The sequence below is a fragment of the Poecilia formosa genome, unplaced genomic scaffold, assembly GCF_000485575.1.
Source record: "Poecilia formosa unplaced genomic scaffold, Poecilia_formosa-5.1.2 Scaffold186, whole genome shotgun sequence".
NCBI lineage: Eukaryota > Metazoa > Chordata > Actinopteri > Cyprinodontiformes > Poeciliidae > Poecilia > Poecilia formosa.
This window is the reverse complement of record NW_006800125.1, coordinates 336,710-351,315: the sequence shown is the minus strand read 5'-3', so window position 1 is coordinate 351,315 and position 14,606 is coordinate 336,710. Positions and strand designations below refer to the sequence as shown.

Genomic DNA, 14,606 nt, shown 5'->3' with positions numbered 1-14,606 from the left:
CTTTTCTGTACCTAAAATCAATTTATCTATTGTTGGAATATTGAAAAGGTCTGAGAATAACATCAGACCTCAGAGTTCATGTTTACTAAATTCCCTTCATTTAGACCAATATATGATCCCAAAAGCAAAGTTTTAAGGAAACTGACCTGGAGAATCCTAGACTCCTAAATACTGCATCCAATCAGTTATTTCTGGCACTTGTGACAATGTTTGCAACTTTTACATATTGTGAAGCTCTGCCCTAAATTAATTGTACAGGAGTGAATGAAGCTCTGCAGATATTAGATGTAAAAAGAGAAATCACAGACTCTGTGCTAAGGCTGACTGAATCCAAAGCACACATCCGTTTTCTGTATGAAACCAAATCTTAGGTTTCATACAGAAACCTCATACAGGTTTCATACAGAAACCTCATACAGGTTTCTATATGAGGAACAACCTCATATAGAAAAAACTAAAAACTAAGGTGGTTTTTAGCAGTGAAGTGAACATCCTGTGATGTGTAAAGAGGACACACTGACTCATAGTCAAACAACCAGAGTTATGTCAAACCCACTTGAGATCCACCAGTCGCAAGTGAATCACTTTGCCCAGGAAAACTGGCCGACTGTTACTCAGACAAAAACAACACCCTATCTCGAGGCCGAGACGGGATCAAAAGCCTCCTCTTCACACCGCCCGGCTACCAACTTAGGAATTCCACACTTTCGCTGTCGACTTGAACCTGAACAGGAGTTTAACGCTCGGTTAACCCACAGAAACCAACGGATTTCTTCTTCTGGTGCATTTTCATATTATATCCGCAGCCCTTCGTCTAGTCAGTGTGGGAATGTGTACCACCTGACCTGCACCTCATAACCACTGAAATGCTAATTTACTGGATACAAGAGGAATACGCAGGTCTTCCCACTGCACTCCTGCTGGGAAAACCACTGTTCAAATTACAGACAGGCCCGGGATTTTCCAAAACAAGTCTGAGCAACAGAGACCGTTTTAGAAAACCACTAAGGGAAACAATGTAAACAGCCCTCTGTGACACATGATGCAGAGTGTTTATTTTGGAGCAACTGAAACTACGGGCTATTTTGGTTTAAAATCCTTCTTATCAAGCAGATGACCGGCAACAAAATACTGGCATTATCATTCCCTCAAAATCTCAAAATCTTCTAATCTGCTTTGTGTTCATAGAAACCCTGGAGCTCCACCTCTTCTGCTTCTCGTGTCTCCAGGAATATCAAGAAAGCCTTTGTAAGCTGAAGAAATTAACTCCTTTCTTTAAGCATCAAGTCCTGTCACAGAAGTGAACTGAGTGCCACTTATGATGATTCAATCATTTGTATATGGTGCAGGTATCGGGGTAAAGGGTGTGGCAGTGGGTGAAATATAGAGCATGGAAGTGGGTAAGTTGCCTTTTGCCGAGAAATCACCATTTAGGTTTAAAATGTAGTTGGAGGTAGCACTAGTAAGCTTTGTTCAACCGTTTTTCTTCATGACTCTACCAAGAGGAAGCAAGGTTTTCCCCAGAAAACCTGCCTGAGCCCGGTGGTTGGGTGCTAGCAGCCGGTCGTGTTTTTGAGTTAAAAAATGTTTAAAGTTGACATGAAATTTGAAAATATCACTTGATAATTATGTTTTATTGAAAGATTGGAAGATTAACACCTGAACACTAACTATAAAAATGCAAACATTTTAAAAAGACTTAAATAAATAAACAATGCTAAGCCTGGTGGGGGCACAAGAAAAAGCATGAAGAACATGACTTTTTTTTTTTTATTTATTAAAAAGAATCAATCAAATAGTTCTGCCCAGCCATTTGGGACAAGGCCTGACCAATCCCATCTAATGTTGGGATTGGTCAACATTAGACCCACCGGGCTTATAATACACTGAGGAAACCCTGAAAACGGATGGATGGATAAACTATTTTCTTTTCGATATCAACTATTTCCTGGTCTTGTATCTGTTTAAATAGCACTTGTTCGTCAATTAAAATAATTACACATAAACAAGGAACATATTTATTAATAATCACTTTAAAATATACTTTTTCATATTTGCTTAACTTAAAAAAAAAAACAGTTCCTCGTCCTTTTCGGACGAGGAACTGATAAATAACGAATGGAGGGGATGTTTTGAGAATTTATTTACTTAAGCTTTTTGTTTGGCTGATTCTGCTTGTTGTCTTGCCATTTGGTTGTTTCATTATTTCTGAAGGGCCCAAAATAAAAAATAAAAAAAATAAAAAACTAATCTCAAAGCAAAATAAAATAACAGAAACCAAACTACAGAAAAAGATTTTTAAGAAAATCTTACCTTTTTACAAGCTGATGTTTGGTTTAATTTGCGTAAAGTCTTCACTACATGAATTTGGGGTTAACCAAACATTGTTTTTGAGGTTAAAAGTGTGAGAGAGGAAGAGAAAACAAGGAGAGATTCAAAGAAGTGAAAGCTGTGGTCTGTCAGCATCTGGGCCCAGAACAGTGGATTAGAGCAGAATCACATTTTGAGGACCAGATCTTATTGTCTGACCTCCCAGTGACCCGCAGAGGGGCTCTGTGGTTCTCACTGTTCTATGTCCCAGTTCAGCCGGTGGACTTTCGGGACACAGCTGTTATCCAGTCTGAAGATATTTCCGTATCTGAGGTATTTTTTCCTCATTCTGGATGCGTCCAGGGCTGAATTGTACACAAAAAACAAAAACCTCTGAGTGATGTTGAGCACAGAAGCCTGCAGGGAAAGGAATAACAATCTTTGCAAGAATTTGCGAAGAATTCGATGAATATTGCAAAGCAAAGAGTACTAGCATAAACACTTTCTGCAGCAACATTAGATGAGATTGGTCAGGCCTTGTCCCAAATGGCTGGGCAGAATTATTTGATTGATTCTTTTTAATAAATAAGAAAAAAAAGTCATGTTCTTCATGCTTTTTCTGCATCTTGTTTAACCAGTAGAAAGAGCAAGGAATGCAAAACAAACCATCTTAACTGATAAAGATTATTTTCAGACTTGATGCAGCCTCCCCCACTCAAAGTTTCCCACGTGTAATCTCTCAGTGGAAGACATGTTTGGCACACATGAATAGATAAACTTATGACGAATCATGAATTCATTATGGATTTTCTCAAATGCTTTCCTGACTTCTAAATAAGCCAAATACAATTGTTCACGTTAAAAGGCATTTTGAAGTGTATTAATCTAAGCGGACATCTTTTGATCATAACAGCAAAGCAACATCTAAAGAGAAACATTTCCTGAGGATTTCAGGAAGTAATTTGCCCAAATCTAAATGAAGGGCAAAAAAAAATAAAAATAAAAAAATAAAAAAATCTGACTTTAAACAAACTTTAGAAGAAAAAACTTGAATGAAAAAGTTTCTGATGTGTTCAATTGCATTACATAATTATTATCACTACATAACTAGAAAATATGGCCATGTCTGCTGCATGACAGTCACTTGAAGAATCCTCCATGTTGAGGTGAGTAAATCTTCATTGGTGCAGATGGAGAATCTGCATAAAGTCGCAACAGTCTTAGCTAGAGTTCAAATCAAAGCCTGCTACAGCATCAAAAGCAGGCTGCAGCATAATTTACTTAAACTCACATGATAACATTACTGAAGGGCAAGACGGACATTGCAATTATTATTTTTTTTTCTTAAATGGCTCAAAAATATTGCCAAAGATGTTCAAAAATGAACAACAACTAAAGCAAGACTGGCACAGATTTCTGATTTTCTACATCCGCTGATTTGTTGTGTAATCTGAGATTATTTCTGGTTGTTAACCTTTAATTCACATAACATAATAATGAAAGTTTTACTTCTTCTGCTCCCTCAGATTTCACACGTAATGCGTTTATATCAGCTCTTTTTCATATTTTGGTTCTCATTTGTTTTGACTTCAGTCAGCAATTTCTTTAAAAAGACGCAACATTGATTGGAGTCATCATAAACAGGTTCCCAATTTCAAGTTTCAGAACGGCGACTTCCCCAATTTGTGCAGATCGAATAAAGCATCTCGACTCTGTTCCACGCTGAGAACGTCCAACACTCACAGCAGTCTCGATACGCTACATCACGCAGTCTTTAACACAGACCTTGTAACGTTAATCCAGTTGCTCTAGTGCATATTTCGTATTTGCAAAACCGCTTCCAGCTAGGTGATGAGCACGGCGTTACCTCTGCAGTGAGGTCCCTCATCCCAGCCGTCGGTGCAGTCTGAGACGCCGTTGCACAGTTTGCTCATGTGGATGCACAGCTCTGTCCCCCCACACTGGAACTCGTTGGGTGGGCAGCGTGAAACCGTGCTGTGTGGACCTGAGAGAACATGGCAACAAAAAGCAATTAGCATACAGGGACGAAGGGAGACGCTGAGTTGTATTATGTGAAATACAACTCAACAAAACCTGACAAGTTAAGGATTCATTTCTTGGCAATAGAGTCAAGTTTATATAAAAACAAAAAAAGCAAAACAGTTTTTAATCTTTTTTGTGTTATTATTGAGTTAAAACTATGTGACGTATGCTTTGCTGTGAAATCAATGTGTCTTGCCAATAAAATCCCTTAAAGTATCTACATAAAGCCCTTGTCACTCCTTCAGCCTCTCTTTATGCTGGAGCTGGGGGGCTCCGCGAATCAGGAAGGCACATTTGTCAGAGTGAATGAGCAGAAAACATTTCTTTGATCTCAAATCAACACATCAGCGTACCTTTCATCTAAAATTATGTTTTGTGTTTTTCTATGCTTGCCTTTTTTTTGCAGAGATAAAACCAAACAACATGCTCCAAAACAGCACAGGAAGACACAAAAGCTATCGGCACACAGCTCTATTTTCCATGAAAAGCCAAATGAATTACAATTTAAGAAATGATCAGTTGCATTGTGTTATTTTCTGTAACATTTTGCATTTATCCATCAGGATGTGTGTGTGTGTGTGTTTTCGTATTTGTGTGTCAGTGCACTCAGGTACACCGCTCTGCATTGTCATTCAGGGCCAGATTGTTATTGGTGAAGAAGATGATTGCATAAGGGAATAAAAGCAAAATGACACCATCCTGGTTTTTAAAAAACACACATAGAGAAGGAATAAAAAGGCATGTAGAACTCCATTACCAATCACACAGATCAGGCATAACATTATGACCACCTGCCAATATTACGTTGGCTCCTCTTTTGCTACTAACCTGACCTGACCAGGCCTGGACTCAACAGGACGGCTGAAACCAAGACCAGGAAAAACATCGCAACAAGTGCATCCTGGTGCCATTTGTTCCCTGCGTAGATGATTCACACGCACACACTCCCATCCACATATTGTAAGCACAAACAGGAATAATCAGACCATGCTCCTCTTTCCATTCTGACAGTAGCAAACTTGGACCAGCCTTCGTTCCCCTCAAACATCAGGGAGCCTTGGTCACTCACGATGCTGCCAATATGCTTTCTCCAACCATCTTCTGCTGTATCCACCACAAAACACAAAATAAAAGGCCAAGAGCAACTTGGGTTTAAAAAAGAACCTGGAGCTGATTTCCAAGTAGAGGAATTTCTTGGTCAACGGTTTTCATGTGCTTTCAGTGCTTCATCATTCCTTTCAGAATAGATTTTTTAAATATTCTTTTTGAAGTTGGTCTATCTTTATTTAGTTTGTTTGTTTTTTTCAATGGCAAATATCAAACAGTTTCTTTGGTTGCTCCTAGGTCATACTGACTCATAGTTGGCTCACTATGTGATCAATGACCAAACCTTGACCCATAATAGATTTAGACTATAAATAAAGAAAGTAAAGAACTTGTTTCTCCAAATTACCCATTGTATTTAATTAATTAATCAAATCACACTTCTCCACATAGCAACCAATAAAGCAAGAGATCTTAAGCAGAATATTGATCCCTTATTTGATCTCTCTCTGTTCGCTATTTACCACCAAACACCAAAGCAGCAGCGAAGGTGAAAGGAATTTGATTCCTGACTGAGACTCTGGGCGGTATTGATCATGAGATCCTGTGTATCATGATCCATCCAACTGAGATTCTGATCAATAGCGTTCTCCGTTTGCCTTCTGGTGTTGACTACAGGCCCCGGCGTCACATGCATCATTTCAACAGCTTTGTCTGCTTTGTCTACGACCTGCAAGGAATTATTGAAGTCGGTCTTAAGTTAAATATTCTGTTCCGTTTTTAAATTCTCTTTTTCGACTTAATTTACGAAACAGGCAAACTGTTCCTGCTGAGTGACAACTCAGCCTCTTGGCAAAATAGGTGAAGGAAAACTTTTGATTGCGAAAGTCACACCAAGAACCGGAGAGTACGCTTATTTATTCACGCAGACCGCCTAAAAGCCTCCCATTAGATTAGACTAATTTCCCTCAGGCAGAGTGAAATAAAGTGGCTGTCTGATGCTGCCCTGCCTGGCCCACCTGGGCCTCCCTTCAGGCAGCAAGCAGGATTGATGAAGCAGACTTCTGCACAATGCTCTGCACAGCAGCGCTGAAAGGAAAGGTCTCTGCATATTGCCCTTGTCCCTGCATAAACCCTCAGTGTAAGGTAGAGGAGTTTTCACAGCCACTTTTAATGCTGTGATGTTAAATTTTCTATTTCAAGTAAGAATACATCTATTGTTTCATGTTTGTTTAATTGTAGATGCAGTTACCCGGAAAAAAAAAATGCTCATTTTGAGATGATTTATTAAAGCTACTAGACCTTATTCTCAGCTTCCATGTCTTTAATAAACTAATATCATCATAATTAAAATAATGTAATGAAACTACGAAGCTATAATTAGCTCTGTGGTTGTAATTTCATCCCCTTTCCTCGTTGCTGTCAATATATAATGTAAATATATTACATTTTTATTCTTCAGCGGTGCCACAGCAACACTCCTTCAAAGTTTCTCATCAACAGTAAGAAACTGTGTAAATTTAAATTTGCTATCGATATGGTTTGTTGCTAATAGGGTAACTTTAATTATTCTGTAGCTGTAGATAAAATCTACCCGCCCAGCCCCTCAAAAAAAAAAAACACAAGCTTCCACATCCACATCTCTAGAGGTGTTGCAAAACATCAGAGTCCTTTTATTAGGCCTCTTTGCAAGTTTGCCTGAGTGACTTCAGTTAAATTTTTAGATTCTGTAAACTGTGTTTTTATGGTTAACGGAAATTTTAGCAAAAAATAAAAAAATGCACCACTGTAAAACATCTTTAATGAACAAAGACCATAGGTTTTTGTTTTTTTTTGTCATTGTGATATTCACCACAGGAAAAATAATATCACATCTCATTTCTGACATCATGCAGCTGTGATTTAAATTGCAGAAATGTGAACACAGTGCTTATGACTTCATGATCTCCATCTTTGCTGTTGGCCTGCTGAACCGGAAGATGCACCCTGCAAACATCCCCAGAGACACTGCAGCAGTAAAATAGAGCTGCTGGAAGGAAACCAGCAGGAGGGACCTATTGCTCATCTAGCCAAATGGCCACCTTCACTGTGTCTGCTGTGTACATGTAACCCAGACGCAAAATATGAACAATAAGCACACCAATGCACTGGCATACAGGCCTGGTGCAGCACAATGCTGTCAGATGAGACTTTATGGCTCTGTAAGTGCATAAAAATAAAGGGAAAATCGTTCCTACAGAGACAATGAATGACTACTTCAAGTGGAAACAGACAGATCGTCTCTTCCTCATCATATTCCTGAACTGTTTCTTTTTTTTTTTTCCTGGATGAAATTTCCAGTCTTGTGACTTTTTGATGCATGGCCCAGTGACTCATAACACCCTTCATCCAATAGGTCTGCAGTAAGTTTTGGGCCATAACTCTCTCTGGTAACTGCTTTCTCCAAAAACTGACGCAACGATTTAAAACATTATAAACATCAGATCTTTATTAGCACACTGACAGTCCTATCAAGAAGAGTTATGAGTCAGATGTTGTTTCCTCAGAGCAAGATAACACCATCATCTCTGCACTTGTAAAGTGCAAAAAATATTGTCTGATCACTCTTCTTGTAAAATGTAAAACCCCAGACATACAGTATGAAGATCTTCACAAGAAAACAAATGACAAAAAAAAAAACAAGAACAGTATTTGCCCTTGAGCAACAATATTTAAAGTCTGATCTCTGTTTAGATCTCTATATACATGTATAACATTTTGACAAGGTGGACTAAAACATAGGACACTACTGTCGCACATCACTCCTACAAGACTTTTGTTTTGAAAAAACTTTGAAATCTACCATTTTTGGGGCGAAGCATGCGACCCATGCATGCATGTTCTCTGTCACAGGTTCGAATCTCGGCCTGTTTACCTTTGCTGCATGTCTCCTGTCTCTCTCACAACCCATTTTCCAGTCACTACCACATAAAAGTAACCAGGATTTTAAGAAATCCTTAAAAAAAATAAATCTATTGTTTTTTTTTGTTTTTTTTTTTTTTTCAACTTTATAATTCTACAGTACTTTGTGTCGGTCTATCACAATAATATATATAGTTTTGTAAGTGACAAATTGTGAAAAAGTTGAAGGGAGAGTAATGATTTTACTTTGCACTGAATAACCTGTCAAAGTAAAGCAACGTTTTCTCCTTAGGCTGATATTTGAAACCAATCACATGGCTCCGTGACTCAAATTTTTCTTTCCTCTGTGTGGACACAGTCCAGTAATCTTCTTTTTTCTACATCTCCTCCCTTCATTTTTTTTCGTCAACATCTGCTGACCCATTTACAGTAAATGTTTAAATGGGAAGCCAACGTGTGGAAAAGGCACGCTGTTTCTCAAGAGGCAGAATATATAAGTGACCAAACCCAGAGAGCCAAGCCAGAAGACCATGTGGGACACCTCGTCCAAATACGGTGGACAAAAGGGTTCATTCTAGCGGGGTCCTGGCAGCCGGGGTGGGAGTCACAGTGGAAAAAGGCATTGCTAATTTAAAATAAACATTTCATTCAACTTCTCTCCACTGAGAGTGAGCCAAGTTAGCAAGCTCAAAGCTTTGTTCTAGGAAGATTTTCTTTCCTACTTCATTCTCTAAGCATTTTGTTGACGGTACACCTGGAACATGATTATGATGTCACTATTGCATCAGCAAAAAAGTGCAGAAATGAAAGTGCAAGTGGTTTAAGGGTGGAGATTTATGAAGATCGAAATACTGTCTCATTACTAGAGATATTCTCAAATGTTGTCAGAGATTCCCCTCTTTCCTTATCCAACACCTTGTCTCCATTGAGTGGCGTGTCTTTAGTTGTAGGTCCATAAGACAACGGCAAAGTACGGATGGGGCGGAGCCACTGGTGTCACACAACACCATTGGAGGACAGGAAAATGTCACTGCTTGCAACAAGCATAAGGTCACTAATACATAAGGTTTGTCGTCACACAAGTATGACGCCATGTTAGGCCTTTGGGTTTTACCCCCACCTGCCCAGTGAGAGTCCAGTTAGTGATGGAAACGTCATCCTGATTGCACCAGCCCACAGAATACCGTCACCGAACTGCTTAATGTGGATGTTCTCGTACTTTCCATCTTGCAGCATGCAGCAGTTGTTTCATCCCCTGGATCCATCCATCCATTTTCTCACACCGTTGTCCCTGTGACAGGCAGGGGCAAAGGGGTGCTGGTGCCTATCTCCAGTGAGACCCAATTTAGATCCATTTATATTTCAGCAGTCTGTCATCTATTGTTCGTGTTGCTGGTTTGTGGTTTGGTGTGCACTGCTGCTCTGCAATTAAAGAAGAAGCTTCCACTGACGTCAATCTGAACATGTTTATTCCTACTTTTTGGGTCTCGTCTCCAATGACTGGCAGACCAGCACGTTGCTTCATATATTGATTTAACCAGCGTCTTTGTACCTTCTGTGTTTACCTGGAGAAGCACTTTGGGTAAGTAACGCTGAAAACTCCGAACAATGCCATTCTTCAAGCGTCAAGACCAGATTGAGGTAATGCAGGATTTTTGAAGCCTTGTCCGAATTGAGTCTTTAAGCCGCAGCACACAGTGATGAATCACATGCTATTTTCCAGGCCGAGGGACTGAGGTGGTTTGGGGGTAGTTTATTGTAGGTCCAAAGAACTAAGGCCATTGTTCGGATCACGCAAATCGGCTGCGACTTCCTGCAAAATAGGCTGAGCCATAGTATTGTAAGGGGCCTCACATGTGAAGTCTGACCTGAGCCATGCAGGGTGAGACTGGGGCTGACGAGCAGAGGGTGGGAGCAAACAGGTCACCAGCAGGGGAAAAGTGATGAAGAGGCACCAGCTTCAATATGTCTGGTCACTTAAATCTGTCAGTCTGCCTCAGGGCAGCTGTGGCTACAATGTAACTTTTCACCATCAATGTGTGTTTGAGTGGGTGAATGACTGACTGCAGTGGAAGAGCTTTGGAGTCCTCAGACTTGATAAAGTGCAATACAAATTTACCATTTTTACCATAAGATAATTCTGTTAAAAGGATATCTCAACATACCAACACAGGATAATGGTCATAAAATGTTCCCCACGTGTTTTAGTTTTGTTTGAAACTCTGCAGCTTTGAAGGTGATGGCACTGAAATTAATAAATTAGAATATTGATGATTTAATCAATGTGGTCATTCTAGCTGTGTCCACATGTAAACCAAATCACTATCAGCTACACCTCTTTGCTGTGTCCAGGGATTCTTGGCAGGCTGTTGGATGATGCAACCTCCTGTTTTTGACTGGATTTCAAAATATAAGTGCAAAAATGGGATTTCTTGACGGTCGCACCGCATGATATTTAGTTAAAATGACATTTTCGGACAATGTTTGTTTAAACATTATAATGGAGTTATAACTAAAAATGCCTTGAAAATTTGTACAGGATGAAGAAAAGACTTTGAAAATCGTACCAAACAGAAAAGAAAATATGTTTGCACAGATTTAATGTCATTTTAAGACATTTTTGAAACAGTAATTGAGTTCGGACAGTCTCATGACATTTTGGTGAGGTATATTACATATCTGTGGTTTCTTTTTATGAGGTTTTTTAAACTGTAACAAGTAGAGCCGGACAAAAGAAATTGAGCGTCACGTCATTGAGCCATACAGTAAATAAAAACTGTGTTCATCTTTGGCCGTCTCGTCATTCTTTTCTTATCAATAAGGCAGCAAAGGTTTTTCTGTCCCCTTATGACCTTATTTTCACTGACTATCGCCTTGGCACGATGCTCTTGAAGCACATGGCCCGTTCTCAGTTGCAGCCCTAAGGCACCCGATGACCTTCCTCTCTCGCCTGTCCTGCCAGCAGAACAAAACTCCCAACAACCAGGACATGGCATCAGAATCGAGATCCAAGAAATGCTTTGCTGAGTCTGAGAGTGGACAGATGGGATCCCCTGGGAGTTGGTAGTTTAACGTCTGCCCTCCACAAAGCCTTGTCAAAAAGTTTATGGTCAGCAGAGCGAGCACAGCAAGCGCCACAAAGCAGGGAAGGAACAATATCCACTCACCAGCACTGAATATATCTGATAGAAATCCTTTAAATACTTCAGCCTACAGGTGGAAAACAACACTCTGAGCTACCACTGAAACAGCACCTGTAGCGTCTTAGTTACAGTGAGACGTCTAAATATAAATTTTTCTGACAGCCGCGGATCACTGTGCTTGTTTTCAGCCAGACATGTGCAGCACAAATGTTGTTTATTCCAACGATCCGTGGCTTTAACGCCGGTGGCAGACTGTGTGATGGCTTCACTGCACTCTGTGTTTGGTGGTTGGATCCTTGGCTCTGCTTGCCTTCCAAGATATCAACAGCACATTTTTATTCCTTCATGGGGGGTGGAGGGGCTTTTGGGCCAGCTGGCAGGGTTACAAGCAAAGCAGGAAGGCTAAATCCATCCCCCCTCTGACAAGCACAACAAACTGAGTCTTCTCAAAACACACAAGCAGCAGTGCTCCTTGGGGGCAGAGCAGCCACTGAGCAAACAGTTTGATCAGCAAAGCACATTGCAACACATGCAGGACAAAAACTGCCCCGACATAATGAAAAAAAAATATTTTAACTGCTGGCTACAAAAGAACAAAAGTAAACACAGTAAAATAACAGCATACACAAAGGAAATAAGTGGGACATTTTGAAGAAGTTGACTTTGAGTTTTGAGTAATTTAAGCTTTTAATTTCGTGTGTTCAGTGTATATTTAAGGCCAACACACGTCAGCAGCATAAAAAAAAAACCCAATAAAAAAAACAACAAAAAAACATCCCTATTATTTTGTATTTAACAATCTAAACAGGCTCTGTCAGGTCCTTTTTTGAGCCTGTTATATTCAGGAAGGATGACATCTCTATCCACGGCTGGAGTCCAGTATTATGTCCTGTCTCTGTGCAGCTCAACGCATGTAATGAATGTGAAAGGTCCTGATGATGCACCAATCAGAATGTTGTGCTCACTTTTATGTTTCCAATCACCTTTAACCCGCTGATTCTGATTTTTTTTTTCTTTAGAACTATATCAGAAGATACAAAAATGCATTTAAAGTACTTTGTTTAATTTTTCCTGTCATAAGACTTCAGTAGAAAAGAAATTATTAGTTTACATTTTAAGCCACATTTATCATCTGATATTAGCACTTAATGCAGTTTGCATGCCTAGCATTACTAAAACAGCAGAAGCTGCTGTGGATGTCAGTCTGAATGGACCTGGAGATTTTAAGACCCACAGCTCACATAGTTCTTCAAAAGACCCTAAACAACCCATGGGAACATTAAAAATTAAGCATGAACTAAATGTTAATATAAATCAGATTCTACTTTTTAAAAAAAACAACAGAATTTTGACATTGCCGTTTTCATTTTCGATGACCATCCTCCTTGTACATACAGAGGCTCTGCTTTGGAAAGCAGACAGTTGCAAGTTATTCAGATATTTCAGTTCATGCCAGAAAAGGATGAATTCAGAAGTTAAAAGAGTCTGTCATGTTGTATTATTTTCAATCACATGCTCTTTACCTGGATTTCAGGTGATTACTAATCAGCACCTCACTTAGTAGAACGAGGTCTGCTTGTAGGGGATTTTTTTTTTTTAAATCTTGTGGTTTCTTAATTTTTTCAGAACCGTATTCTTGGAAAACCTCTGCTCAACCACTGCTGCTCCTGAGGCCTTTTGGAAAAAACTTTTTGCCAGCCTGGAAGAATCTAGACCCTAAACTTAACTCTGGCACTCCCAGAAGGTTGCACTCTTCAAAATCCAACATGCTTCATTAAAGACACAGATTGCTCAAAACATGACGAAATGCATATTTTCTAGACTCTATTTACCCTTCCTGTTATCTTCTGAAAGTTGTGCTCTTTCTCAAACTTTGAACCATAAGAATGACTCGGTATGTTGTAGAAACTGCACTTCTTTGCCAAACCTTCTCGCATCTCTAAACGCTTTATTGATATTGAAAATGGTTAACTTTGACTCTTGATTTTTTTCCTCCCCAGCCACTGCCACACCAGAAAGTGTTTTGCTGCCACAGAGTGGTTCAGCTTATGTACGATGCGCTCACTGATTACAACAAGAACAGACTGTTGAGTTTAAGACTGGGCAGTCGCTGGTCAGGGTGAGGAAGAGGAAAACTGACCAATACCAAACACCAGTCAAATGGGTTAAATGATCTACTAAATTAAAAAAAAGCCACAAAGTCCCACTGCAGACAATGATTTTTTTTATTTTTTTACATGGAGCAATAGAAAATAAATCCAAGAGACAGGTGACTAATTATAACAGAGAGGAAAAGCTAAGCAAAGGTCTGAGGGGGATAGGAGAGAAGGATGAGACTAATTGTCATCTTAACAGAAAACAAACCAGCGGAGACTTAGGTTAAACAACGTCAGCCAGAGGAAAGCTGGATGTTAAATTATTTAGCTTAGACACAGGATGCAGTACTTTATTTCAGCTCCTAATGAAATGCAGGTGCTGTAGTGGGAAAGATGTAGCCCAAGGCAGAGCCAGGTGTTCTGCATTTGTTTTCCCCAGCTTTAGAAATGCAAATGATCGCATTATTATTGTTCATGTCCTTCTTTGTGTTTCCTCAAATTGTTCTTGCTTCCCCTTAAGCAGTGCCATTGGTCTGGCTGGCTGCCGTAAGTAGAGCCTGCTGAGATTACAGATTGTTCTTTTATTTTTAAACCCCGTACATGCTTTTCTTGGCTGAACACACACCAGATTGTCCTTTGCTAAGCTCCACTCTGCCCTCTCCCCTGTCCATCTAAAAAAAAAACTATCACTGGGGATTCAGCCTCATCTGACCACACACTTAAACAGAATAGATATATAAAGAGATAAGATATTCATTCAGGGCACAGCGCTCAGGTATCCATGAAAAACAGAAAAACCACTATTCTGAAAATTGCAGCAGATGCTCCAGACCCATGAGTCAAAACTGTAGCAGATGCAGTCACAACTAAAGTGGGTCCTTGTGGGAAAACGGCACTCTCTGCTGTGGAGCAGCATTTCACGTTGATGGGAATCTGAGCTAGTAGTGGCTCACTTTGTAAAGAAGCCAATGCATGTTTCATATTTGTCCCAAATATCCACTAGCTGTTGGTCAACCATGCAGGTGTTACTTTCTCAAAAATTATAGCTCCCATTTGCTTCTTGCACAAC

At 39.7% G+C, this 14,606-nt stretch overlaps 1 protein-coding gene across 8 annotated transcripts in view; it reads right to left on the bottom strand.

The window, feature by feature from the left end:
- LOC103147623 (low-density lipoprotein receptor-related protein 1-like) overlaps positions 1 to 14,606 on the bottom strand; it is a 108,092-nt gene that overhangs the window by 69,073 nt on the left and 24,413 nt on the right. For all 8 annotated transcript variants that reach the window (XM_016678637.1, XM_016678633.1, XM_016678635.1 and 5 more), the window contains exon 3: positions 4,178 to 4,315. In XM_016678637.1, coding sequence (XP_016534123.1) covers positions 4,178 to 4,315 — 138 coding nt within the window. The remainder of the gene's footprint in view (positions 1 to 4,177; positions 4,316 to 14,606) is intronic.